General features: G+C 42.9%; 1 protein-coding gene across 3 annotated transcripts; it reads left to right on the forward strand.

Annotated features, from left to right (window-relative positions):
* Positions 1 to 233: 233 nt before the first annotated feature.
* On the forward strand, positions 234 to 23,509 carry chn2 (chimerin 2). 3 transcript variants are annotated; one of them, XM_068569612.1, is made up of 14 exons: positions 234 to 349; positions 1,481 to 1,814; positions 9,020 to 9,058; positions 10,708 to 10,763; positions 12,740 to 12,774; positions 12,937 to 13,050; positions 13,223 to 13,493; positions 18,408 to 18,491; positions 19,556 to 19,640; positions 20,856 to 21,029; positions 21,233 to 21,310; positions 21,502 to 21,639; positions 21,736 to 21,841; positions 22,200 to 23,509. In XM_068569612.1, the coding sequence occupies exons 2-14, from the start codon at positions 1,766 to 1,768 to the stop codon at positions 22,369 to 22,371; spliced, it is 1,401 nt and encodes a 466-aa protein (XP_068425713.1). In that variant the 5' UTR covers positions 234 to 349; positions 1,481 to 1,765; the 3' UTR covers positions 22,372 to 23,509. The 3 variants fall into 3 exon arrangements, with proteins under 3 accessions (XP_068425713.1, XP_068425714.1, XP_068425715.1); XM_068569613.1 differs by lacking the exon at positions 234 to 349 and having other exon boundaries at positions 1,325 to 1,814; positions 12,743 to 12,774; XM_068569614.1 differs by lacking the exons at positions 234 to 349; positions 1,481 to 1,814; positions 9,020 to 9,058; positions 10,708 to 10,763 and adding an exon at positions 10,778 to 12,632 and having other exon boundaries at positions 12,743 to 12,774.
* Positions 23,510 to 24,584: the final 1,075 nt, after the last annotated feature.

The following is a 24,584-nucleotide window of genomic DNA, read 5'->3' on the forward strand; positions in this document are numbered from 1 at the left end:
CATTTGTGACCTTCTGTACAGTTAAATCATAGGAACGGGAGCACTACATAACGTTTGCTCATCACTGTCCTCTCAAAACTAGAAAAAACAAAGTTAGGTAAAGCCTCCAGGGCTGACTGTGATAGACTGGGTCACCTGTCAATCAAGCAGACACACTCCAATGTCAAATGTCCTCAATGGAAAATGTTTTTAATTTGAGTATAATAGATCCAAATTAAAAATGTATTTTTCAGGAGTTGATGAAGATCAAACCAGAGGAAACAGACAGGAATAATGGATTTGGATTCATCGGGTCGCCAGAAACACAACTCCAGTGGGATAATAATGTTGCTCCATGACTGCTGGATGTGTAAGTTGATAATTCTGTTAATAAAACTGTCTGGGCAAGCTATGTGTCTGTCACCCAATGGCTAAAATTGATGAATGTAGCTTTAAAAATGCTAACATGTATACTAAAACCTTCACAATATCTTTAGATATTTACTTCATGGTATTTTATATATTATAGGGCTTTTTCACTGCAGACATTTAGACTTGTCAGTGTAGGAAAAGTGTTACTTATAACACAAACTATGACTCTGATCTGTTCTTTGTGTCCAGTAAATGTCCAGTAATCCATGTCAGTGAGCCAGCAAGCACAGAAACAGGGCCCTCATTATTAATGTTAAAACTGCCTGTGTCCTGCTATTAATGTCAGAATGAAAGAAGAAAAAAACTCAGTACCTGGAATCAGTACCTAACTCCAACAATGTTTATAAATATTGAATATTTAAAGCTGCAGATGTTATGTTTGGCCACTAGGGGGCGGGACAACTCCAAAATAAGATTGGTGTGGTCTTGACAGACACCTTGGCTGCTGCTTCCAAAGTTGTGTATAAATAGCTGGTTTCACTTAATTCTGTCTTGGTGGAACATTTAAAATAGTATTTATTTTTCGTCAAATATAGTTGCTTACATTTGAGTTGCACATAAATTCATCCATCTTTTTCTTTAGTCTGTGTGGTCCCCTTGCAGGAAAAAGAGAGAAAGCAGCCCCACCAGGTGGCGCTAAGTCCCTGACGATCATTCTGTCTCTTTCAACATGACATGACATCTAATAAAACACAAGCTGCAACACTGTGGTTCAGATAGTTGGGCCTTTGCACGAATCCTATATATTTGTTTCAACACAAAACAGTAACGTTTGTTTCTGATTCTGCAAACAGACCCGAAGTCTTTTATTTTGGGGTTTATTTGTGCCAGTCGGGCTGGCTCACATCTGGCAACCCCGCGCCAAACTTTCACTTTAAGAAGGCGCGTCTCCGCTGCAGCGTAGCGTGTTTGTTACAATCCTTAAAGTGGCACATGGAAACCATCGCTGAAATCCTACATGACACACATCCAGACCTACAGAATATGTCCGTCCGGTGCGAATAAATGCTTCGGAGGAACTGATCCACGGTGTGTGTGTTCCTGAGGTTTGTCTGACTGTCTCCATCAGCGGCGGCAGCGGCTCCAGTGAATGCGGCAGCGGGAGCTCCTCGCCGGGGCGCGCAGCGAGCCGAGAGAGAGGGAGAGGGAGAGAGAGAGAGAGAGCGCGAGGAGGGACGGGTCGGCGGATTCAGACGCACGTACAAGACGGGTGCTGGTGGAGACATGAAATAGTAACAGAGAGAGCCGTCAAAAGGTGAAGCGCACTGGAGTGAAATGGAGGCACCGCCGGGGACGAGCTGCTGTGAGCGCACCTTGGCCAACCGGGAATAACCGAGTCGTGAAACGGGCTGGGATGGCAGCATCCAGCAACTCAAGCCTCTCGGGGTCATCTGTGTCCTCAGGTAAGAGTTCAAAGAGCCCGCACTCAAACTAGACACGTTTCACGTAAGATGTAAGCTCCTATTACTAACAATAGGCTAATAATACTAATATGACATGTATGTGTGGGGAGTGTATGTCCGTGTGCTTTGAAACATTTGCCTCTTTTCTTTGGCTTGAATCAAACTTTTTTCAATATCTTGCATAAAACCACCAGGAAATGTGACATCTCTTATCCCCCCCCCCACCTCCCCTCCCTACACACACACACACACACACACACACACACACACACACACACACACACACACACACACACACACACACACACACACGTGCTTGGTAAGCATTAAACAAACACATTATTAAAGTAGCTTCAGTGGTGGAAACAATATGGAACACCTTTCATGTGTGGAGGGATTGAGATGCAGTCAGTATGACGTGGGGGTTAAATGTAGTTTTATATTCCATAATTCCCTTATTGACTTTCCACTTGGCTGGCTGTAATGATTGTCTTTGGCCTGTTCAGTCCATCATTTCCCAAAATGCAGTACCAGGCACATTCTCAGAAATTGTAAAAAAAAAAATAATAATAAAAAAATCCTCATGAGTGTCATCAGATTTCATACTGTCAGTGTTCACAAAACTCCAATCAAATTCCTTTGCATAATATTTGGTATAGTCCAGCGAACCTCACCGATTACATATTTGTAACAATTTGAATTTCTGGGTTACATTTTCACTGGATGAGAACAGAAAGTGTGTTCACAGCTGTTCAAACAAACCCAGAAGAAAATAGAAGTTCCACGCGTGTCCCATTGTATTTCCCCTTCTGTGTTGATAAAGCACATGGCTCATGTTTGCCTGGGTATAAAGTACAAACTCCACTATCACCGCACTGTTTGATGTGGCAGCCCCGCCAACAACCAGAGGCGTGTGTGTGTGAGGCAAACGAGGGAAGGGAGAGGCACTTCTGTTTGTTTGCTGTTTCCACCAATATTTCATATTTCACTGCGAAGAGTCTAGAAAATATGCTGCGAGCGATACTTTCTACGCCTACTGATAAATGCAAAGATTGTTGTTTTTTTTTAACAGGATGAGGACGTTGTATAGGATCCATAATATTTGTTTAACTATCTTATTCTCTGCACACCACAAAGCAGAGTCACATTTCTCGAGGTATTGCCCCAATGGGAGGGAGGGACCGTCGGTTCCAAGCTGATATAGCCTGTGGTAACCACATGCTTCCCAGAGCATTATCTCATGTGTGCGTTTCAGAAAGCAGTGGATCTACTCTTTGACCACTGCTGCTTTAAGAGGAAAGTCTCTTTTCTCTCTGTGGCATTGGAGGGTTGTCATTACTTTTGGGCTCTCGATATAATTATCAGAGGTTACAAGCGGCTCTGCTGCCAGGGATGGAGTGGTTGTCACAAGGGTATTATTATTTCCATGCGGAGCTCTTTGGCAGTCAGACGCAACATTTGAATAATCTTGTCTATGAGGCACATGACTCAAAAATGAATCTCGGCTCAATTTCTGCTCCATATTAGGTCGTCAGTTGAGCTGCCTCTGTTGATAAGTCTATCTATTTATCTTCTTTAGAGGCTGTTGTTTGGGGCGTAGTGTGTAAATAAAGTTAATCCGACCTGTGTCACTGATGGCAGCTTTATGGGTTGACTATTGACTTTTGATAGTGGCAACGGTAATTGTATTATGAGAGCACGACATTGATTTATTTCTGTACTTCCTGCAAATTATTGAACTCAAGTCACAATGGTATGTATAGAAACCACTTTATAATGAATAGACTGCTTTGTATACACTCAGTCTATAACTGCTGCCTTTAGAGGGTGGTGCAGGAACGGAGTTGTTTTTGTATGCCAACTCTGAAGTTAGCATCGCATTGGTTCTCTCCACACAAAAAAACACTACAATTTGTCCATTGAATTTTACATTTTTGACGAAAATAAGCTCGGTGGCAAATAATCATTATGGTACTTACATGTTTACATGTTCAGCAAGACAATCTTCACAAGTGAACTCCACCGCTTATGATTTTTGATGTGGTTATTCGACTGCCAGAGATAAAAAGCCAACATTAGGCTATCAATGAACTACACCACGGTTGCATCAGCGCGAGGATACAAGGGGCTGTGATGACTTTTTAGTCTCATTTAACCTGTAAAAGCTTCAAAATCTACGTTAATATAACACGTTTTTAATACATATATTCCAGAACAAAACGTTGATATCTCGAAAGCTTGTTTTAACCCAAACCTTATTTCAGGCAGCTCACCAAAAAAATAAACATTGAGACGATCTAAACCGGAAGTGCAAACATGCTAACAGGTTTTGGGGACTCATTGTATACACTCTATAGTATACACAGGTGCGTCATACATTCACTCAACATGTCTGAGGCCAGTCATAAAAAGACAACTGACAAACTGAAAGTATTGCAACACAATTGCTGCACATCAGTTGCAATCTCTTCCTTTTCCTGGAAAGATATTTTCTGTCCACTCGTGGAGTTTCGGGTTGTGTAGATTCCTACACATTCTTGGCACGCGTGGGCATTGCAGCATGTACTGTACCAGCAGCACACCATTTGCCAGACGGCTCCAGGAAATAAAACTTTGAGAATAAATTGAGGGATAGAGCATGAAAGTATGCCTTGAGCTCCCCCGACTTAAATGACAAAATTGGTCAGGGAGGCAGAATTACAGCCATGCATTACAGAGAAGCTGTCTGCTCAACACGATCCTGCACATGTGTTGGGAAAATGCTGCAGTTCACCTCAAAATCTTTCCACCACATCTATTTCTTATCCTAACCAGTGTAAATCTTGTCGGACTGGATTTGTGTCATGTACTGACTGGCTGAGATGAGCTGCATTTTTTTGTTTTTTTTGTTTTGCAGCATCAGCGAGGGGAGTGGGTTCGTCCCCCAAGTATTTCAATTCTGGTTTAAAATATTCCCGTAGTCAATCCTGTATGAATTACAACACTAGACTCTCAGCGTCAGATGAAAGGAAATGTCGTGTTGAGAGGTACAGTCTCCCCGTAGGATACAAAACACCTCATACCTGTCCCATATTATCTGGTCAGCACTAAGGCAGTGTTGAAATGCTTGCTTTGGACTAGTGTAAGACACAGATGGTCTCCCTGCTGCAGGTCTGCTGCACCCCACTGACGTGCATGCGTGTGTGAGCGCGCCCATCCGTCCGTTCACTCTTCAAAGTGTTGTTTCTGAATGTCAGTTACATAGGTTAATAATATGAGCAATACATTACATGTTTATATATGTGTATATAGTTTTATCTTTTCATCAATGGCTATTAAGTTAACATTTCTTTTTTTTTGTCTATAAGTCTGACAAATGGCCAATTCGATTATTTTATGCAAATGAGAAATATCTTTGCATTATTTGAAAAAAAAAAAAATGCTAGATCTGCAAATGTCTTGGCAGAAAATTGATCTTCCTAAGTCTAAACTCCCCCTCTGGGGATCAATAACATCTTATCCTATCTTTCCGGGAAATCAAAGTATTGAAACTGTGAATACAGGAAGTATAGGTGCTCATAACATTCCAGACAGAAGTCTGTGTGGAGTCATCTAAAAATCCTCCAGGGAACCCGATATTTGAACAAGACACCTTTTTTTTTCCTGAGTGGTTCGTTCAGCTCTAGCAGAGCGAAGAGAAATACACTTGACTAAGACGGTAAAGATGCCTTGTGCGAAATATGTGGTTGTGGCGCAGCGCATCCTCAGCAACCTGGTCATCACTATCATCATTGCTTAGTCAAGGTCACTATAACGATGACCCTCAGAGGGAGTGGGGGAGGGTCACAGATTATGTCATAATTGCCCAAACCGGCACACTCATGGCCTAAAATAAAAAAGTCCACTAAAACAAACAAAAGATCACCCCAACATTGCTGAGCATGTATTATTTTTTCATAAGAAGCCTCCTTTCCATGAGTGTGCAGCGCTGTAATGCTGACGAGGTGTCTGGTTTTGACGCGCCTGTGATGCCTTGTTTCAGCTGCTAGGATAGATGTGTTGCTGAGAAGATTCGGTGCACTGAGCTGTGTGACTTGTTGTTGGTATGTTTGCAGCGGGGCCTTGAAGCCACAGCGAGTATTAATTAGTAACGGGCATTGGGAGGAGAGGATAGATATCTCACTGAAGTCCAGCATACATTTTCTTCGAATCGCAGATGGTTTTAAGGGCTGAGAAACTGATCTCAAATGCACAAAGAGTAATGCTATTTCAGTCTGTAGCGTTCAAAGACAATTTCCCCACGAACTATGTTGAATCTATCCGTGACTTTCCATGCGAAATAGTGTGAGCTCCTCTCTCTTTGGCACAATCCAGGTTGTTGGAAAGAGAAATCCCCGACTCGTACTGAAAGCCTGTCCCATGGTGCATCAATGGGCCAAGCTTTCAGGTTCGCGAGTCCAAATCCTGAAGACCATTCTTTGTTCTGGGGGTCTGCTTACCAGGCTGTAAAGGAACCAGTACTTCTGCTGGCCTGACAAAACAGACATGCACTGTATTGTTACAATATAAATACCCTTATCGCTATTGTTGTTGGGCAAGTGATAGATGATCGGCTCCATATTACCTCCGTGCCTGTTATTTTCTCAATCAGCATAAAATCACAGAAAACCAACATGATTTTACATTGCCAGCGATGTAACGTGAGATAGTCAATTTAATTATCTCTGCTGCTGGTATTTGATGTTTTTAAAGGTATTTTACAGTCGGGCAGTGCTGCAGCTGAATACGTAGCTTTGTAAGTCAATATAAAGCTACTCTATTTGTTGTTGCATCAACTTAAATAGTCTCGGGGTGGGTTTTATTTGGACTTGACATCATTCTACCCAGATAAATTAAATTACACAGATGCCTTTTATATATGTTTTTTCTACTAATATAGGTGATATTGAACACGACCCTCAGGTCATATAAACGCTCGAAAACTGTTCTGTGAAAAATCTGTGAACTCAATAAACCTCAACACAAGTTATTGTTTTATGTGCTGACATATATATATATTTATTTATTTTTATTTTTTTGTGTGCACAGACTCTAGAGCAGACGGTATCTCAGGGGATGAACGTCTTTCGGCGAGCTTGATCTTCATTCATCACATATTCTCTTTGTCACCAAAGCAAACACCCGTCGGCAATTATTTTATTGAATGCCTCTGACTGGGGAGTAATGGAGGGCAACACAATTAATAGCTGTGTCTTTGGGCGGAAAAATCCCTTTGGCTGCTCCAGAATTTCAAATTCCCCCTGATCACCAGACACCGCGCAAACTCTGAGCTGCTTAGCAATTCTTTTTGATGTTCTCCTCCACTGTGCGTGTCGTGGTGCGTGCGCGTCTCCGTGTGTGTGTTACTCTGAGAGTGGGTATGTACAGTGTAGCCTGATGTATTTGCGCGGGTGTACGTGCAGGCTGGTGTTTGCATCAGAATCAACCCCCTGAGAGCCGCCTCTGCCGAGCCAAAGCTGCTGCTGAGTTCCAGACTGAAATGCCATTCATCATTAAAACAAATCAGATAGAAAAAGCCAGTATTTGGCAGCCGACCAGATGAAATCACATTCTTTTAAACAAGCCGCAGTGGAATAAATCTTTCAGACTGTTGCGAGTGCAATACACAGTGCCGAGGCTTCAGCGTGAGGACAATACATTTTCCCCGGCAGCTCGGCCACACGTCACACTGTATTGGAAGGCAGGCGTTGTGTGGGGGGCTCCAGCAACACGGTTCACTCTCACAACATCAAGCTGCTGTTTCCTCATTTACATAATTATTCATCATTTGATCATATGCACCTATCTTGTCTTTCATGTGTAATAAATTCAGCTTTTTTTTGTCTTCCAAAGTAACAGCACTATTACGGTGATGAGCATTCAGTCTGTTTGATAATGTTGCAACCAGCCTCCCGCTGCAGGGAGCAGAGCAAACGACATGAAGGAAACGCTCCGATTGCCAGCTCTTAAAGTGCTGTCAGTGATACAAATAAGTACAGCACAAGCATATACAGTGACTCCAAGATAACTTGCACTACGGTTTGAACATTGATGTCATTTATGTGAGCAAGTTTCTCCATTTCGCTGCCCGTACGTCAGTGCAGACGTCTAACAAGTGCTCACTGGTTTTCAAGCCCTCTCGTGTGTTGTTTTTTTTTGTTTTACTTCTTTCAGAGGGGTGTGGCGCTGATCTGCTGATGAGTGCAAAGGAATGTTTTAAATGAGCGACATGTATCTTCTGGACTGGCATGAGTCACTCTTCACCGAGTCGATTGAGTGCTTCAGTGGAGCTGGGAGTTTAGTGAGAGATATTACACCATCAGAGGGGCAGATTAATCATTTATCGGCCGCTATCTGCGTTTGGCGTTTCGTGTCATCCGCTTAAGTGACAGCTGTAGACCACCGCGTTTGATACCGTGTGATTTGTCTCGCTGTGTGAACATGTAGGACGTGCAGTAACATTCAGCATATGGGTCAGAACTTGTTCGGAAATTGCTAAATACTGTGACTGGCATCCAGCGTGTTATGGACCTGCTGTGGTGTGAGATGTAGTTAAAGGTTTTGTCAACCTCATTATTATATTATGAGTAAAAATATGCTACTCAATGTATGTCACAATGAGGGCCAGGCACTTGCATTACTGGCAGTGTAGTACGGGAGCACATCGTGCCAAATGTTTTACTCCTTTAGTGACGCATTTTATGACATGTCATTACTTTACCCGCTGGGTAAATTGTCATTTGCTACAGGGCGTTTACTTCATCACCTGCTAATATAATAGCACCATCATATATTTCAGGAATCTGATCACATAATCATGAATCAGCCACCACATAGTCCTTGTGTTCTTGTGTTTTTAGGGACAGGGCAGGTGGGTAATATAGGATGAGTTGTTTTTTCGCCACAATGTTTCGCAAAAATGCACAGACATCTGTATTGATTGTCCTTGAAGCAGACACACTGATTAGAAATGTATTCACTGGTGCATCTCAAGAGGCAGCTGCACAGTATGAAGGAAGCCATATGCATAATTAGAACAGAGAGATAAACAACAGTGACATAATCATGGTGAAGGGCTCACAGTCAGTCCACCGGGAAAGAGTTCAAAATGGAGAAAAACAGGGCACAGTCTATTAACACCACTGCGAGTTAATAACAGAGACCTGCTTTATTTTTGTCTATCACAGACCCTGAGGATTACCAACCGCCCATATGGAAGTCCTACTGTGAGTAATTCATTCATTTTCTATGCTGATTAGCATGTTTTTGACTGACTTAACCTGACTTTGGCCTTTTTATAGTGCGTTTCTTTAAATAACAGCACATTTATTTGGGATCTATAAATAACAAAGAGACATATTTCCACACCTGGAAGAAATACATTTTGGTTTATATAGTACAATTAGATGCACTGCAGGTTCCAAAAGCCTACGCACACACACACACACAAAAGACACACACTCAAACGCACTCGCCTACACACACGTGCACAAATGCAAAGCAGCGGATTCCTGATCTCTGAGTAAAATAGGTTACCATCATCCAGGGAAAATACGATTTGCTACCTGCAAAATAGGCTCAGCTGAAACAGGGTCCTCAAAAAACCCACTTCATTATACAATGTTTTTTTTTTTCCATGTGGGTGGAAATGGGTTGAATCCCCATAAAATATGTGGTGCATTTATTAGAGCAGAGCACAAATAATTTCATCTGGACACTTTGTCTGTCCTCACAGGCTGTACTGTTTGAGCAATTACAATGTAAAGGTCTCTTGCGTATAATCTTCCAATAATTCTGGGTTTCTGAAGTCTCCCCATCTTCTCCTCACTCCTCTGGTCCTCTGCAAAGGTATTTTTAGAGCACACTGTGTCACAGGAATGGATGAAGTCCAGATCTTGCTGGTTGGCTTAAATCAGCCTGACAAAACATGAAAAGTCACAGTCAGGAGTCTTCCTTCCCCGGCCTGGAGAATCTGCTGCAGTAAAGACTGAGCTCAACCTCACACAGCGATTTTCTTTGCTGTAATACTGGAGCGGTTGTTGGAAATGAGGACACTGGTGTCGTCCTCATCCACATCTCACAGGGTTTTAGACTGCCATGTCTCCCTAAAGCCCCATCTAGCAACTACAAGTATAAAACAACAAAGACGGTTAACATGGCAGGATTTCTATATGGCGTCTGGTTCATAAATGTGTCAGTTTGTCAAATAATAGAGGAAATCAAGTTTTAGACAGATGAAGGAAGCTTCCTCAGCTACACATTTTTCTCACAAGGTAATATCTCCATCCTGACAGACATCTCGGCAGCATTGCCTCGGCTTCTCTCACTTTTGATCACTATTTGTGATGCACGTATTCTGTGGTGATTACTGTGACTGGCACAAATCCCTCACTTCCATTTTCACTTTGCTGCACTGATTTACTTAGAGGTTTATTTTTTGATACGTTAAGTACATCTAATATAGAGAAGCATGGGTTTGAGGCATGCGTGTATTTAGAAGTGTAAGTTTTTGTTTTTTTTCCAGTATTGTGCTCTTTCGGTTAGTGCACCACAGATCTTAATTCACACAAATGGATTGCAGATATATGGCTCCTGCCATGTGAACCACTGACTCCTTAGCCTTGCATATAGAAGCTAATGGCTCCTGTTGTACCTTGTTACCTTGACACTGAGTCAGAGCTGCAGACAGAAGCCAGACTAAAAGGCTGTTAAGTGCACATATTGTTTGATGCCCGGTGTCTGAAAGCTGGACTACATCATTTAGTTTCCTGTTATTTTCGTAACAAATCTACAAAATGCATGTAATTACAACTGCTACTGAGCTGTGCACATGGCTCAGAGGGCCGTGATTAACATCCATGTGTTTCTCTAACAGTGTACCAACTACAGCAGGAAGCCCAGAGACCAAAGAGGATCACGTGTCCTCAGGAGGTCAGTACGTCTGTGAATCTGAATACTAATAGGCGACTGTCTTAGATGAGTGATTTTATCTTTTTATTCAACAATTAGTTTGTAAAATGTTAAGAAATAATAGCAAATGCCACCAACAGAGAGCCCCGCAGAAAACCTGTAATAATACCTCACATTTAAGAATTTGAGTGGTATTTTACTGTCAATGACTCATTGAATTTTCTCAGCATTCTCTGGTTAAATGGAAATAAACACATTTTTAAAATCGTAATAATAAAGCTTAACTTTCATTATATTTACAAAAAGATGTGACATATTGTGCTTCACAAGATATATTTTTTTTAATATGACAATAAACTACCGAGGTTTAAACTAAACCACCTTATTTCGAAGAGTTTATTCCATTTGCTTCCAAAAACCTGTCGACAAGTTTGCAGCTAACGGGCGTACAGCCACACTACATCTTACAAACTCAGTTTTCACTCCAGTTATAGCTGGAAATATTCACTGAGAAATGATTGAGTGTAGCAGCTGGTAGCCGGACCAATCAGGAGCCTGAGGGGATTGAGTTGCTGCTTCTTGAAACTCCCAGATTTCATAAGTAACTAAAACTCTGATCCTCCAACTGCATGGCTTAATCTTTGCCTTCAGGAAATGTATTTCAACTTTGTCTCCTTCTGCCTGAAGGAGAGAACTGCTAATCATCTGTTAGGTAGCGAGCACATGTAAACCTTAAAGATCTCGAACAGGGGTGTCAAACAAGACGGGCATGCAAAGGAGAGCCCAGGCAGATAAACACGGGGCTGATGTCTGAAGGTTTAGTCTTTATGTTTAGTTTGTTGTAGAAAGACCTTAAAATAGAGTTTATCATCCAAAAACCTTCACCAGTGATTTAAACAGAGCAATATTGTCGTTATTTATGTGTTATTTTGCTCTGATTTTACTGCTCCGGCCCACTTTAGATCAAAGTGGGCAGCACGTGGCCCCTTCACTAAAAGGAGTTTGACACCACTGATGGGATGGGATCACACTTTTCCAAGTCTTTCTGAAAAATGGGAGTTTTGTGCTAATGGGATGATCCCTGGACGATAGCCACTTGATGCAGACCGCTTGAACCTCTTAACAGCTTCAGATAAACTTTGAAACACATTTTTGCACAGAAGGAGGAGTGAGGATTTGGTGCCCCCCATCACTTACATTGGAAGCACAACAGGAAGGGATCAAGAGGGACTGATTACAGCAACGTTCCCATGGGACTGTCGCTTTGAGAATAACAAGTAGAGTAACTCATTGCTGCAGCAGGAAGACTTTTAATGGACAGCGTAGACTTTATTCCCCGAGCTTTACGTGAATACAGCTACAGAACAAGTTACTATTCTTGTTACTGCCCTCGCTGAGAGAACTGTCAAGCTTCTGTTGTACCAGAAATGATGCCTGTCTCATCCTATTTCCAGTCTTGCCACGCTGTGATGAGCAAAGTGAAAGTTGTGGGCTGACTGTGGGAGATTAGCGGCTACCCGTTAAATCAAAGCACAAAATGATGTTTGACACATTTCCAAATCCCCTGTGATCATAACTTTGAGTTTCAAAAGAGCTTCTACACTATCATCTGTAAAGGTGAACGGAACGAGGATGTGGGTAATAAAACATGTTGGATGTACAAGAGGAGATAATTGTTTTAGGCATATCCTTTGATTTGTAATGCAGACACACTGCACACCCTGGCGGGACACAGTAACACCCTAAATATGAATTCTTTGCAGCTGGCCATCTATCAGCAGCTGTTTTCTTGCACTGCCTCTAATTCATCGCCACACTCTGTGATTTGGCTTTATGGTGTGGGAGCTGCGAATAGACGCGGGGGCACACATGGAGATAATCCGTCCTCTGGTGTGTAGTCCTTTATCTTTCACACAGGCCGGGAGAACAATTCGCAAAGCCATTTAATTGAGCTTTCACGTCGTATTGCTCCAGCCAATGAGTCTTCTTTTTCTCAGCAGATGGAAAAAAGACCCAAATACTACGGCAGAGAGTGAGTATGACAAACATCAGTGTGCTGAGGATAGTTTTGTTTTACTGCCTTGCATCAGATGTGCTTGGGGTTTAAGTGGATGAATGTGTGTCTCTCCATGTATTTGATTACACAATCATATTGGAGGAAGAGTTATACTTTATTTTATTTATTTTTTTACAGATTTCATGGCATGATCTCCCGGGAATATGCAGATGAGCTCCTTGCGGGAGCAGAGGGTGCTTACCTCATCAGGGAAAGCCAAAGACAGCCAGGGACTCACACCTTGGCCTTAAGGTACCAAAACCATCAGTATGCAGCACAGAATCCCCTGAAAGGTCGGCCATATGAGCAGCCCAGTCCTCGCCGAGTCTCCTCCTTTCTCTCTTTTTCTTTCATCCACTTAACCGATTCCACCTCTGCCCCCCCCTCCTCCCTCCGCTCTCTGTCTCCACGTGTCTCAATCCAGGTTTGGGCACCAGACCCTCAACTACCGATTGTTTTACGACGGGAAGCACTTTGTCGGGGAGAAGAGGTTCGAGTCGGTCCACGACCTTGTGACGGACGCCCTCATCACTCTCTACATCGAGACCAAGGCCGCAGAGTACATCGCCAAAATGACCACCAACCCCATCTACGAGCATCTTGGTTACACCTCGTTGCTCAAGGACAAGATGGTGCACAGGCTGAGCCGTGCACGCACTGAACCACGCAGGGTCACCTTCCAGAGAGATGAAAAGGTGAGTTTTATGACCGATCGTGGAAGCGTGCTGTCCTTGTGTGCAGTAGAGGCTATCTGAAAGGTTTCAGAGTTAAAGTTTCTACCTCGGTAAAGTGTCCTTGAGCAAGACGCTGCTGAACAGATGCTGTTGTGTGGCCGACTCGCTCTTTATCTAGAGCGGAAATGATGACTCACTGGATTTGATCGGTCAACAATGTTGATAATCAAATAGCTGAACTTACCAGACTAGAAACGGGGAAACGGCCTGTCTGCTTCTGTCCAAAGGGAACAAAATGCACGTACCAGCACCTCTCGGGATGATTAATGAACGTGTGTAGTGGGTCTATTTGGTTGATCCGTACAAAAGATGCTACAATGACACGTCTGTGCCGTGATCAGTAGCTTCCTTGAGTTTCGTTGTCACCGTGAGGTCACCAGGCGATCTCAATGAGAGTGGTGTTGACTTTCTCCCCTCACGCTCTCCTGCTTTGCATTTCACATTTACATATTTGAGTTTTGGTCTGTTGGTTGGACCGAGGAGGCCAACTGAAGAGGCAACTTTGACTTTAGTTCAATTGCTAAATCGCACGCCTGCATTTTATTTCTAAAACTGCACTGCAACTTTTCATTTTCTTCAGCTTTTTTTTTTTTTACTGTTTTAATTTTTTCTTAACTGTTTTTAAATCTGCATTTTGTTTTGCTTTTAATGGTTTTATGTGAAGCACTTTGAATCGCGTTGTTGTGGAAATGGGCTTTACAAATAAACTTGCCTTGCCTTTAAATAAAATTGTGATGGGCTTTTTATACTATTGTCTAATATTTTAGTGACAAACTGCTGATTCAGTGAACAAAAAAAATAAAGTAAGCATCTTATTTATAGAAATGATTGATATGCAGCTGTGTCTCTGAGAGGATCGTGCATGACATTATTCTAACATGAGCATTGTTATTCCAAAATGCTCAATACACATTTAAATATCAATTCTTGATTGAAACTAAACTTGATGTTTGTCATAACATATTTGTAGGATATTCAATATATTTTTTTACCTACAGTCCGTCCATTAATGAGTATTACCAAATAATATAGACATATTGTTTTTGTAAAGCAATACATCTTATTGAAGAACTTCATCACCGTTCATCGTCTCGATACACATATTATCCGGTACTTTCCCTTCGGCCCTGTGACTGACACTATAACACCGTGAGTATGATCTACTTCCATGCCGCTGAACATTTCCAGTCGGATGCGAGTGCTACTGAGAGAGCGCTTTGTCCTGTGAATGAGACGTACATTATTCCTCTGGCCCCTGGGTGTGTTCACCGCCGCCATGCTCCGGTGCGTCTACTGAGAGGTAATGATGACCAAGGGGACTGGGACTTTGCTCTGTCTGCCACGCATATCAGACACACTGATCTTGGGTGAGACAAATTGCACATTGTATTCATTGGCACTCGTGACCTGTCGTCGGATTAAAGTGTGTGAATGATTTATCGGTGAGGACCGAGGAATGTCTGTTTTCTTCCTGACGCTCCTTCCACTAGGTGGCAATCTTAACTTGTTTCCTCTTCTATTTCTGGGATGACACGGCACAAAGATTCAGACCCAGCTCTTTTTATTAACATGTACTGACATGTACTGATATATTATTTGTGTGTCTCTCTGCTTGAAGACCACATTTTTAGCTTTGGAGATTGTTTGTCTTTAAGATGTCAGCCTATAGTCTGTCAGTGAGTGACAGGCGCATGGCAGGCTTGTCCACACAGGAGCGTCAGTTGCAGTATTAATATCATCAGTCTTCAGTTTGGTCTCCGGCGCTTGAAACACAAGCCACTAATGCTGCATTTGTTTGAACCTAATGGCCATCGGTCAGTCAGCAACAGGTTTATAGTGGTTTTAAATAAGCTCCGAGCTACATGCCACGACCAACCTCTAGAGCTTTGGACTCGCCTCACAAATGCTCTGAGACACACAGACTAACCTATGTTGGCCTAACACAGTGCTTTATTGAACAGTGTCCAGCCCTGTTGCTTTCGGTTTGAGTTGCAGCGATACTGTGGACTGCAGCCTCCTATTAACCTCCACTTGGCCAGTACACGTGTCGGCTATCTTGGCGCTTTTGTAAAGCTGACATCACTTCCCTCCTGCTGAGTTTTACACACGGGGATCTGAGTCGGTGACGGCTGTGACGGTGGTCAGGCTTTCGTCAGGCAGCGTTTGAAAAACCTCCTGCCAGTCAAAGGAGAGACATGTGTCCTGCCTGCTGCAATATTATGTGTCCAAGAAGCCCGAGACCCGGGCCTGAAGGCTCAACTCTGTGGTATCGTTTTGAACTTCGTGTTTACCAATGACACAGCCACGCCCTGGGGCATTGCAGCCACAGTGGCTTCACTGTACAGTCAACATTTACGGGTATTTACTCGGCGTAAGGTTGATACCGCCATATTTCTGCAAATTCCTGTGTAATTAAAATGCTCCCAGAAGGTGAGAGAGGGGAGGGGGGAGGTGTGCGACTCAACCTGTAGATCAACCTCCTGAATTTAGTTCTCTTTGCATGTGCAAGAGTTTCCTTAGAGGCCAACACCTCTGCCACATTCCTCCTGATACTCACCACGCTGGTTTTATCTGAGTGAGGCTCTGATGGTATGCTGGTCTGCCCGCATGCCCTGAAAAGGTTTCCAAAGCAGTTGTCATGTTGTCTATTCGGATAATTACCTGTTCTCTCTTGAGAGTTTCACGCTATGGAAATGCAAAAACAGCCATTCATGTGTTTTTAGTTTTAAAATACTCCTTGCACCGCTTTGGATGTATACATTTCCTTTTAGCTGCAATCACAGAAAAAAATGGTGGCAATTTCTTCCATTTTTGTGTATTGACATCTTTAACTGCTTCTACCCATCATGACAGAGTGCCTTTTTATTTCTCCTTTTTTTGTCAGAGATGTTGTGAGGGCTGTTTTGTTTGGGATGTGGGTAGTTGTATCCTGTTGTCACACTGTGTCGGTGCCCACTGTGCCGTTTTCCCATGATTCCAAGTTTCTTCTATGGCCACAACGGAGTCCGCTCAGCTGTGCTCTCACAAAGCCCTGCAGGAATAAAAGAGCCACGCCACTGAAAAGAAAGCAGAGCTTGTTGTGCGACCACCTTTTGTGTCCTTTCTTTCCAGCTCTTCTTTAAGAGACAAGAAGCCATCTGCCTGCAGACAAAGAGTGCGGCCCTCGTCCTGCCTCCCTCCAACCTCGCAGGGCTAAAATATCTCAGAGTGGTCTACTCCTCATCTGTCCCCCTCAGACTTAGCTGTAGAGCTGCATTGTATGGTATGGTATGTCTAGGTCTTTTCAAGGAATGCCAACCACAATGACAAAAATCTTCACCTGTCCTGTCACTCTTTCAGATATCAGCTATCAACTTGTTGTCTGCAGACGCCAGAGACAAAAAGGAAATAGCTGGGACACAAAAAGCCCACAGCAATTTTTGACTTTGCTACTGTGTCTGTGAGCTGCCGAGCCTTTCATTTTATCTCCGCTTTGCAGTTGCCCTTTGGGTCTTTTGCTCTCCGCCTCACCACTCTGAATTTGCTCCAGCGCTTCCATCATCACAAATCCAATGCGTACTCCCTTTATGACCTCTCCTCCCCGTGTAATTAATTAGTTCAACCTTTTTGTCTCTCGTCACGTCTTCCAATGTTGAAGTTTGGCTGATCTATAAAGTAGCTGTTTGCCATAACATCTTGCAGATGCTTGTTATTTGACAGGTCGTTTGCACCGCTGTTATTGTTGTGTACTTTGCTCAAATCGTATTGATTCATTAGGAAAACCGAGATTCTGTTTACTGGTTGTTTGCAAGCTAATCGGGACAAATAGCAGCAGGCCACCCCCCCTCCCATTGCCAAAATACTATATGGCTGCAGACCTGCAAATGAGCCTGCTGTGGGATTTTACTTGGATTTGGGCACTGCAGGATTATTCCCCGTGTAAGGATTACGGCAGTAATCCCTCCCAATCCCAGTTGATGGTCTGGCTCTCCTGGTCTTTTGAGAGGAATGATTGTGATTGGCGGGAGGAGTCTGCAGTCGGAGCGTCTGGGACATCCAGTCTGGACGGCAGAGTGGGGAATTTCACCCGGCGACTGACATAAGGCGGAGGTCAAGATCTGTTTGAATTACGAGGACGAAGCCCCGGCTCCGTCAGTCAGGAGAATCTTTGGTCAATTTTTGAGCAGTCGACTGACCCGTTTAGGAGATTCAGCACTGGCAGTGGAGTATTATCTCCAGTGGAGTGAAGTGGAGTGGAGTGTGTCCGGAAGGCAGCGTACTAATGGGAGTGTGCTCTGTGTAATAAAGAGGGCGTCTGCACTATTGATCCTTCTTTACAGCGCTTTTGAGCTATGTGAAGCGGCCCTGACAGCACCCGACTGCCCTCGCTCTCAACCTCCTGGCCCCTCCCCATCAGAGACCCTGTTCTCTCCCTCTCTCCTTTCTGGGTGTGTGAAAGAGGGCCATTGTGTGAGGCACACTCCTGCCCTCAGGCCGCCCACTAGCGACCCGTTCCCTCTGCTCTTCTTGCTGCCACTGGAATCCGACCAGATGCAGAGTCAACCCCGCGCTGGCTGTCATCCGTCGCCCTCCTGGGTCAGATTGGAGTGGAACGTCGCTGCCACCTCTGCGCTGGACTGTTGCCGGCAACGTCTGCTGCGCGGCTCCCACGGCTCGCCTGAGCATCTTTCCCCGGAGGAGATGGAGAGTCTGTGGGAACCCGAGCAGGCGAGCATGGGCGCTGAAGAAAACAGAGGAGGGGAGCTGATTACCCACAAGACTAAAAGACACGAGAGGAAGCGTCAAGAGCTGCTGGCTTTGGCTCTGGGAGTCAAACTAGGGAGCAAGGGAACAATTCTGTGGAAGCCTATTAAACTGTTGGCCTCCTGTTCACAGATCTCTTCACCTCTGGTGCGACGGAGTGCCTTGAAAGATACACCAGAGAAGCAGTGCTTCTACGAGAAGATACACAATTTCAAGGTGAGCAGGTTTTTATTCAGAACAGTTTGATGGCTGCTGAAAACTTGGTATATTTGTTATACATATATATATATATATATATATATATATATATATATATATATATATATATATATTTATACATGTGTATCTATATATATTCTAAAGAAGAAATAGATTTTCTGCAGTTTTCTCTTTGCGCTCACTGTTTGTTTGTTGCTTTTTGCCGTGGTTAAGTAATCCAGAGACACATTTACAGATGTGCCTTTGCCTGCCTCCGATGTTTGCTCGTCCCATCATAGGCCAGAGTGTATGTTGCTGTTTTAATGAGAACGCATGCAGCTGACACCATATGCACTGAGGGGAACTAATAGACACACTGTACTGCAGGCCATTAGCAGGGCACATTGATCGGCATTGATTTTAAAGTATGTTTTTCGGCTGCTGAAACCGTTATATAGTTGAAAAGTATTGTAAAGTTCTCCACTCTCAGTCAGAGGGTGTAAGTGCACAGTACAGAGAAAAGAGTTGAAGGTTTTTTTTTCACATATACAAAGGAGAATTCAGGGACACTTTGCCTCTGGGCGACTCAACATTCTTGCAATTGTATCTTGGGTTTCAGTTAACAGCCAGGTTTTAATGACCCCCAGCTTTTTGTATATTCCTCTTTGAAAAAGAACAAAAACCCTCCATGTACCAGCTGCCGTATGTCCTCTTCACTCATCAGTCGACTGCGACCTATTCAAAGTAGCAATGAAGGTGTGTGTGTGTGTGTATGGGTTAGGGTGCACAGTGGGCTTGCCTGCATGTATCCGATTGCCCAGGAGCAGATGCCGTCCACATTTTAGTAAATCCTTTAATCTTCCTTGTATATACAAATGCTCTCATTTGGCAAGGGGTCCCATCCACTGTAGCTTGGGATCACAAAGTAATCTCTGTCCGGTACATGAAAGACAGTTTCTCCAGTTTGGACTGGACATAGCAATGACTTGCAATATGCGGTGTGTGTGTGTGTGTGTGTGTGTGTGTGTGTGTGTGTGTGTTTATGTGTGTTTATGTATGACCATGTCCTCTCTAAACCCCAGGTACACACCTTTCGAGGGCCGCACTGGTGCGAGTACTGTGCCAACTTCATGTGGGGCCTCATCGCCCAGGGTGTCCACTGCTCAGGTATCAAAGTTGCATGTCATGGATTACACAAAGAATGTCACATATGTCTTAGAATACACAAGCAGTGTGTGATCTGCGGCTATATCTGTCCTGTCACGGATGATTCAGATGCATGCTGGGATCGATTATATTCCTGTTGCGTCTGTGACAAACAAGTTGAGTCAGTGATTCATTAAAGCTCGTTCTTTTCACAGCAACACTTTTATATAATCACAGCTGTAACTGCTTTTACTCTTTTCTAACACTCTTGTTTCATCACAACTAAAAGGCAACTAGATGTTTTTACACGCTGTTTTATAATTCCTTTTTAACTGGTTACTGTGCAAATACACGCCATGTGATGCAGTATGCTGACCGCATTTATATGCAAATGTAGGGAATGTTTCTCCGTCAACAGAAATCACTACAACAACAAGATGTAAATGATGACAAAATGCAGGTCAAACGCAGGTCAAATGCACTGTAATTGTGCCCTAACACAGCAGCATCTAAGGGATTGATTACTAATGAGAGCTCAGTGGAGTTTTTTTGTGACTCGCCATAGTCACAAGATTTGTTCGCAGCACAGACATGAAACTGATGTGCACATCAGTGGACTTGGCCGCTTCCGCCCTTAAACAGAGTGTTTGTTGTTGAGACATTTGCCACGCTGATAAGCCAGAGGCAAACGCTGGTATCATCAGACACCTCATGTGCTATTTGAAAGAGGAGAGACTTCTTTGTCCTCGTCTACTCCCTGTGTAGCGCCCATTTTTTTTTCTTATCTGCTGCTACACTCTCTCTGCGAGCACCGACAGAAAGCGAGGACCCCAATCAGCTGTCCGGCGTTGACGTCGCTCAGGCAGTAGAAAAAAGGTCTTTGTGATGAACAATTTCACACAGACGCCCCGTCTACAAGTAGTGGCTCCTCAAAAACCTTCATTCCAAACCGTGCCGCCACACAAGCAGGTGTGTTCCTTCCACACACTCTGCTCTCGCCAGCTGTCCAGCATGCTTCATACGACTGAAACTACCGCAAGAACCCCCACCCGTGCTGCACTGTTGGCTGTTATCTACCTTTTAGCGCAGGGCATGGAGATCAGTTTGTCACCGACTCTGGGAAACCTTTTCAGACTGCTCTATTAGGCGTACTGTGATGGTTGTGTTATCATCAGTCTGAGACTAATCTCTCTCTTCCTCTCTCTCTCTTTCTGTATCTATCTCCTGCTCTTCTAGATTGTGGACTGAATGTACACAAACAGTGCTCCAAACTGGTTCCCAGCGACTGCCAGCCGGACCTGCGCAGGATAAAGAAAGTGTTCAGCTGTGACCTCACCACGCTCGTCAAAGCTCACAACACAACGCGGCCCATGGTGGTGGACATGTGCATTCGAGAGATAGAGCTGAGAGGTAGAATGCAGTTAGTCGGTCATCACGTGTAAACCCATCAATCACTTCAGAGAAAGGAAAGCAGAGCGGAGAGTTGATGAGTAAATGCTTATCTAAATGCTTATCTGGAGGGTTTTGCCTTTGGTGCAGAATGCGACGCGGGGAGGGTGACGAGAAAATAAAAAATCCCCACAATAACTTTTCTGTTTCCTTTTCTGTTGCAGGTATGAGATCTGAAGGTCTCTACCGAGTGTCTGGCTTCTCAGAGCACATAGAGGAAGTGAGGCTTGCCTTTGACCGAGGTTTGTTGACATCAGACTTATTTGGCCTCTGAGGTTTTAGTCTACAGGGTCATACTGTTAAATGAGAAGCTCGTTTCAGCTACAGTGCGGCACAAAATGGCACTGTCCGTTATTTTCTGACGTACACAAGAACATTCAGCCTTTTATGTATTATTATACATGTCAGTCACATTTTCTTTGTTCATCAACAGATGGTGAAAAGGCTGACATCAGTGCCAGTGCCTATGCAGACATCAACATCATTGCTGGTGCTCTGAAGCTCTACTTAAGAGACCTTCCCATTCCAGTCATTACCTTTGATCTGTACTCCAAATTTATTCAAGCTGCAAGTAAGCACTTCTCCAGTCTGAGCTGTTCAATGCCATTACTGTGTTACTGATACCCTGCAGTGCTCTGATGCTAATCATATTACTATTGAAATGTAGAAAATCCAAATGCGGAATCCAGACTGGAAGCCATCCACGAGACTTTGCTGCAGCTCCCCCCCGCCCACTACGAGACTCTGCGTTACCTGATGGCTCACCTGAAGAGGTCAGTTCACACACAAGTCACCAATTCAAGGACATGCAGTGTTTTTAGTTCTTTTATGTAAAGAACTGACTTCAAACCCCTTCCAAAGACCAGAAACAACAATGCATTATTCTCCTAACAAGTATTGCAATAATGGCATATGTTCTTTTATCATAATCATCTGTGCCATAGACCGCCATTGTTGTCTAAAAAATGCTTGAGGATATATTCCTTTATTACAATGAGCAGTCTTAAGATATTGAGAGACAGACTAACATTTTATTGGTAATAATCTTTTCATGGCATTTGTTGAAAATAAGGAATTCATTTCAGATTAAAATACGACCTTACAAACAACTTATCATCTTTTGTTGCACAGGGTGACACGGCTCGAAAAGGACAATTTAATGAATGCCGAGAACCTGGGGATTGTCTACGGTCCAACACTTATGCAGCCACCAGAGCAGAATGCCTTGACAACCCTGAATGACATGAGGCAGCAGAAACTAGTGATGCAGCTGATGATAGAGCATGAAGATGTCTTATTCTAAGGACTGAGGCATGCAGGACATTTATTTATTCTGTCATAGAGGAAATCCAATCCACCTTGATTCTAATGAAGTTTCAGAATAGTTTGTAATCCAATTGAACTTGAAAAGCTTCTTTTCTCGCATGAGTGTTTTTGTTGAAGTTGGTTTAGTGTTGACATTGTCTTGTTACTGTAAGTTTGGGTTTTCATACCCAGCCAAGTCCATCATTTTTATATTGGGAAAGGATCCAGTGTTTTTAACTACCTACAGTGCTGTTCTCTCCTCTCTTTAATCTGAAGACTGTCACTACCTGGTGTAGACACAGTCATGATGACAGACAGCGCTGTGTGACATCTGCCCCGGGCAGACTGTCAATCAATCTCGTTCACGTTCCCACATTACATGTGTGCTTATTGTGATTTTTAGTGGGAACGCTGTTTAAAGTTTAATGTAGATAAAAATCCGATCATGTTATGATCAGTATTTTAACTGTGTGTACTAAAAAAAATGAGAGATGAGACAATTGGACGCTCATGAAGCACTTTTTTTGCAACGAGTGTAAAGATTTATTTTGTAAAGATGTTTATTTTTGTCTTTTACTCTGCATCATGTTCTTTTGTCACAATAATATATACTGTTGAGAATGATGTTTGTTTGAATTGATGTATAAATACAAAACTGATCACAAGCGAGAGAGAAAAGAATCGGACAGGAAGCAGTTTGTGGTTTTACTATTTTCATTTGAAACATACGTGCTATGGTGAGGAATACACAGCTGGATTAAATACTGGTCATTGTAGTTCACATGTCATGTTGCAGGCATCTTGTAAAACTCTTTTGCGCATATGACTGTTGCCAGCTTTGTAGTATTTCTGTTTACATGCTGTCATTTGGAATATCTTTCAGCGAAAAATAGGATCCGGGGCCCATTTTTTCTTTCTTTTTGTATGCCAGTAACATCACGCGGTGCAGCAGTAGTTGCTTTTCACTTCACAGTGCCATAGAAGTTAATAGTCATACTACAGCTGTACCGAAAATGTTTATTTCAGTTGGTTTGATGTGATTAGGTAAATCCTTTCTACAAATCCATTTTATCAAAATGTATTTTTGTGACTGTTGCAATTAGAAAATGTAATTTATCAAATGTTGATTTATTAAAGGAAAGAAAACTTGAGTTTCAAAAAGTGTGACCTACTTTCTCACCATGTTTGTCTGCTTTTAACATAATCATACCGCAATGAGGTCACTGTCGAAGAGGTTCAGTGTGAAGAAAGGCTCAGCCTGCTGTTGAGGGTTACTCGTAGCCTGAAGCAAAGTGAGTGAATCACAGGTATGCGGTTCACAACCTTTCTGTGATAGTCAGTCATATCCATACCAGGCATTTTAGGTAGACGGCCTTATCTAATATTCAATCTCTGTGTTATCGTATAACCCCTCTGACTCGTCCAGTTTATGAGCAGGTGTGGTCAGCTGTATGGAATTTAGCCAGATACCATATGAACTTGTTTGGTGAGAAAAACAGTGGTGCTATTTGTGAGAGGAGACGTTTATGCACCTCAATGTAATGGAGCCTGTGTGATGTTTGTATGTCTGATATGCTTATAGCTGTTTCTGTTAAGGGGGGAATGCACCCTTATCTGTCTATCTCTACTGCATCATCAAACAGCAATGTTTTGGTCAATTTAACTTGGGAGACTTACATTTGCTGTCAACATTCACTCAACCAAACTCTTACAAATCTTTCATTTGTATGGATTCAGGAAAATAATAGACAGAATTGCTGACAGCCTCAGACATCACACTGGCTTCTTTAAAGTTTGAAACATTGTGCTTCCTGTTGATGTTACCTGGGTAATAACACCCTAACTATACTGCTACTTCTGCTCTCACTATATAATATCTATCTCACTTGTGATTGACTTTATTATATATCTTTACATAGTCATAGGACATTTTGTAATGAATCATCCAAAAACCAAAATATTGAAAACTCAAAAAGAAGTACCCCTGACAGTTTATTGTTGTTTTGAAATGTGTAAATGATACAAAAGTCTAGGACGAGAGTGCCCTCTAGTGAATAATGAAGATGTACACAGAGAAAAACAACCATCCGCAGCCTGTATCCCCACAGGTTCAAGTAAAGTAAATAAAATACAAATTTTAGGGAGCCTTACATTGCCATGTGCATCAGTGCAGATGCTTTCCTTGTATAATACTGTATACTCAATGAGATT

Source organism: Clinocottus analis, unplaced genomic scaffold, assembly GCF_023055335.1.
Source record: "Clinocottus analis isolate CAN_PGR_092001 unplaced genomic scaffold, fCliAna1.0.p SCAF_9, whole genome shotgun sequence".
Taxonomy (NCBI): domain Eukaryota; kingdom Metazoa; phylum Chordata; class Actinopteri; order Perciformes; family Cottidae; genus Clinocottus; species Clinocottus analis.

Bases quoted from the DNA above. Each gene is read 5' to 3' on its own strand.
- chn2 (XM_068569612.1), top strand. From the start codon at position 1,766: ATGGCAGCATCCAGCAACTCAAGCCTCTCGGGGTCATCTGTGTCCTCA. The intron at 13,051-13,222 runs GTACCAAAACCA...GTCTCAATCCAG, and splicing joins ACTCACACCTTGGCCTTAAG to GTTTGGGCACCAGACCCTCA. The intron at 21,030-21,232 runs GTAGAATGCAGT...TTTCTGTTGCAG, and splicing joins TCGAGAGATAGAGCTGAGAG to GTATGAGATCTGAAGGTCTC.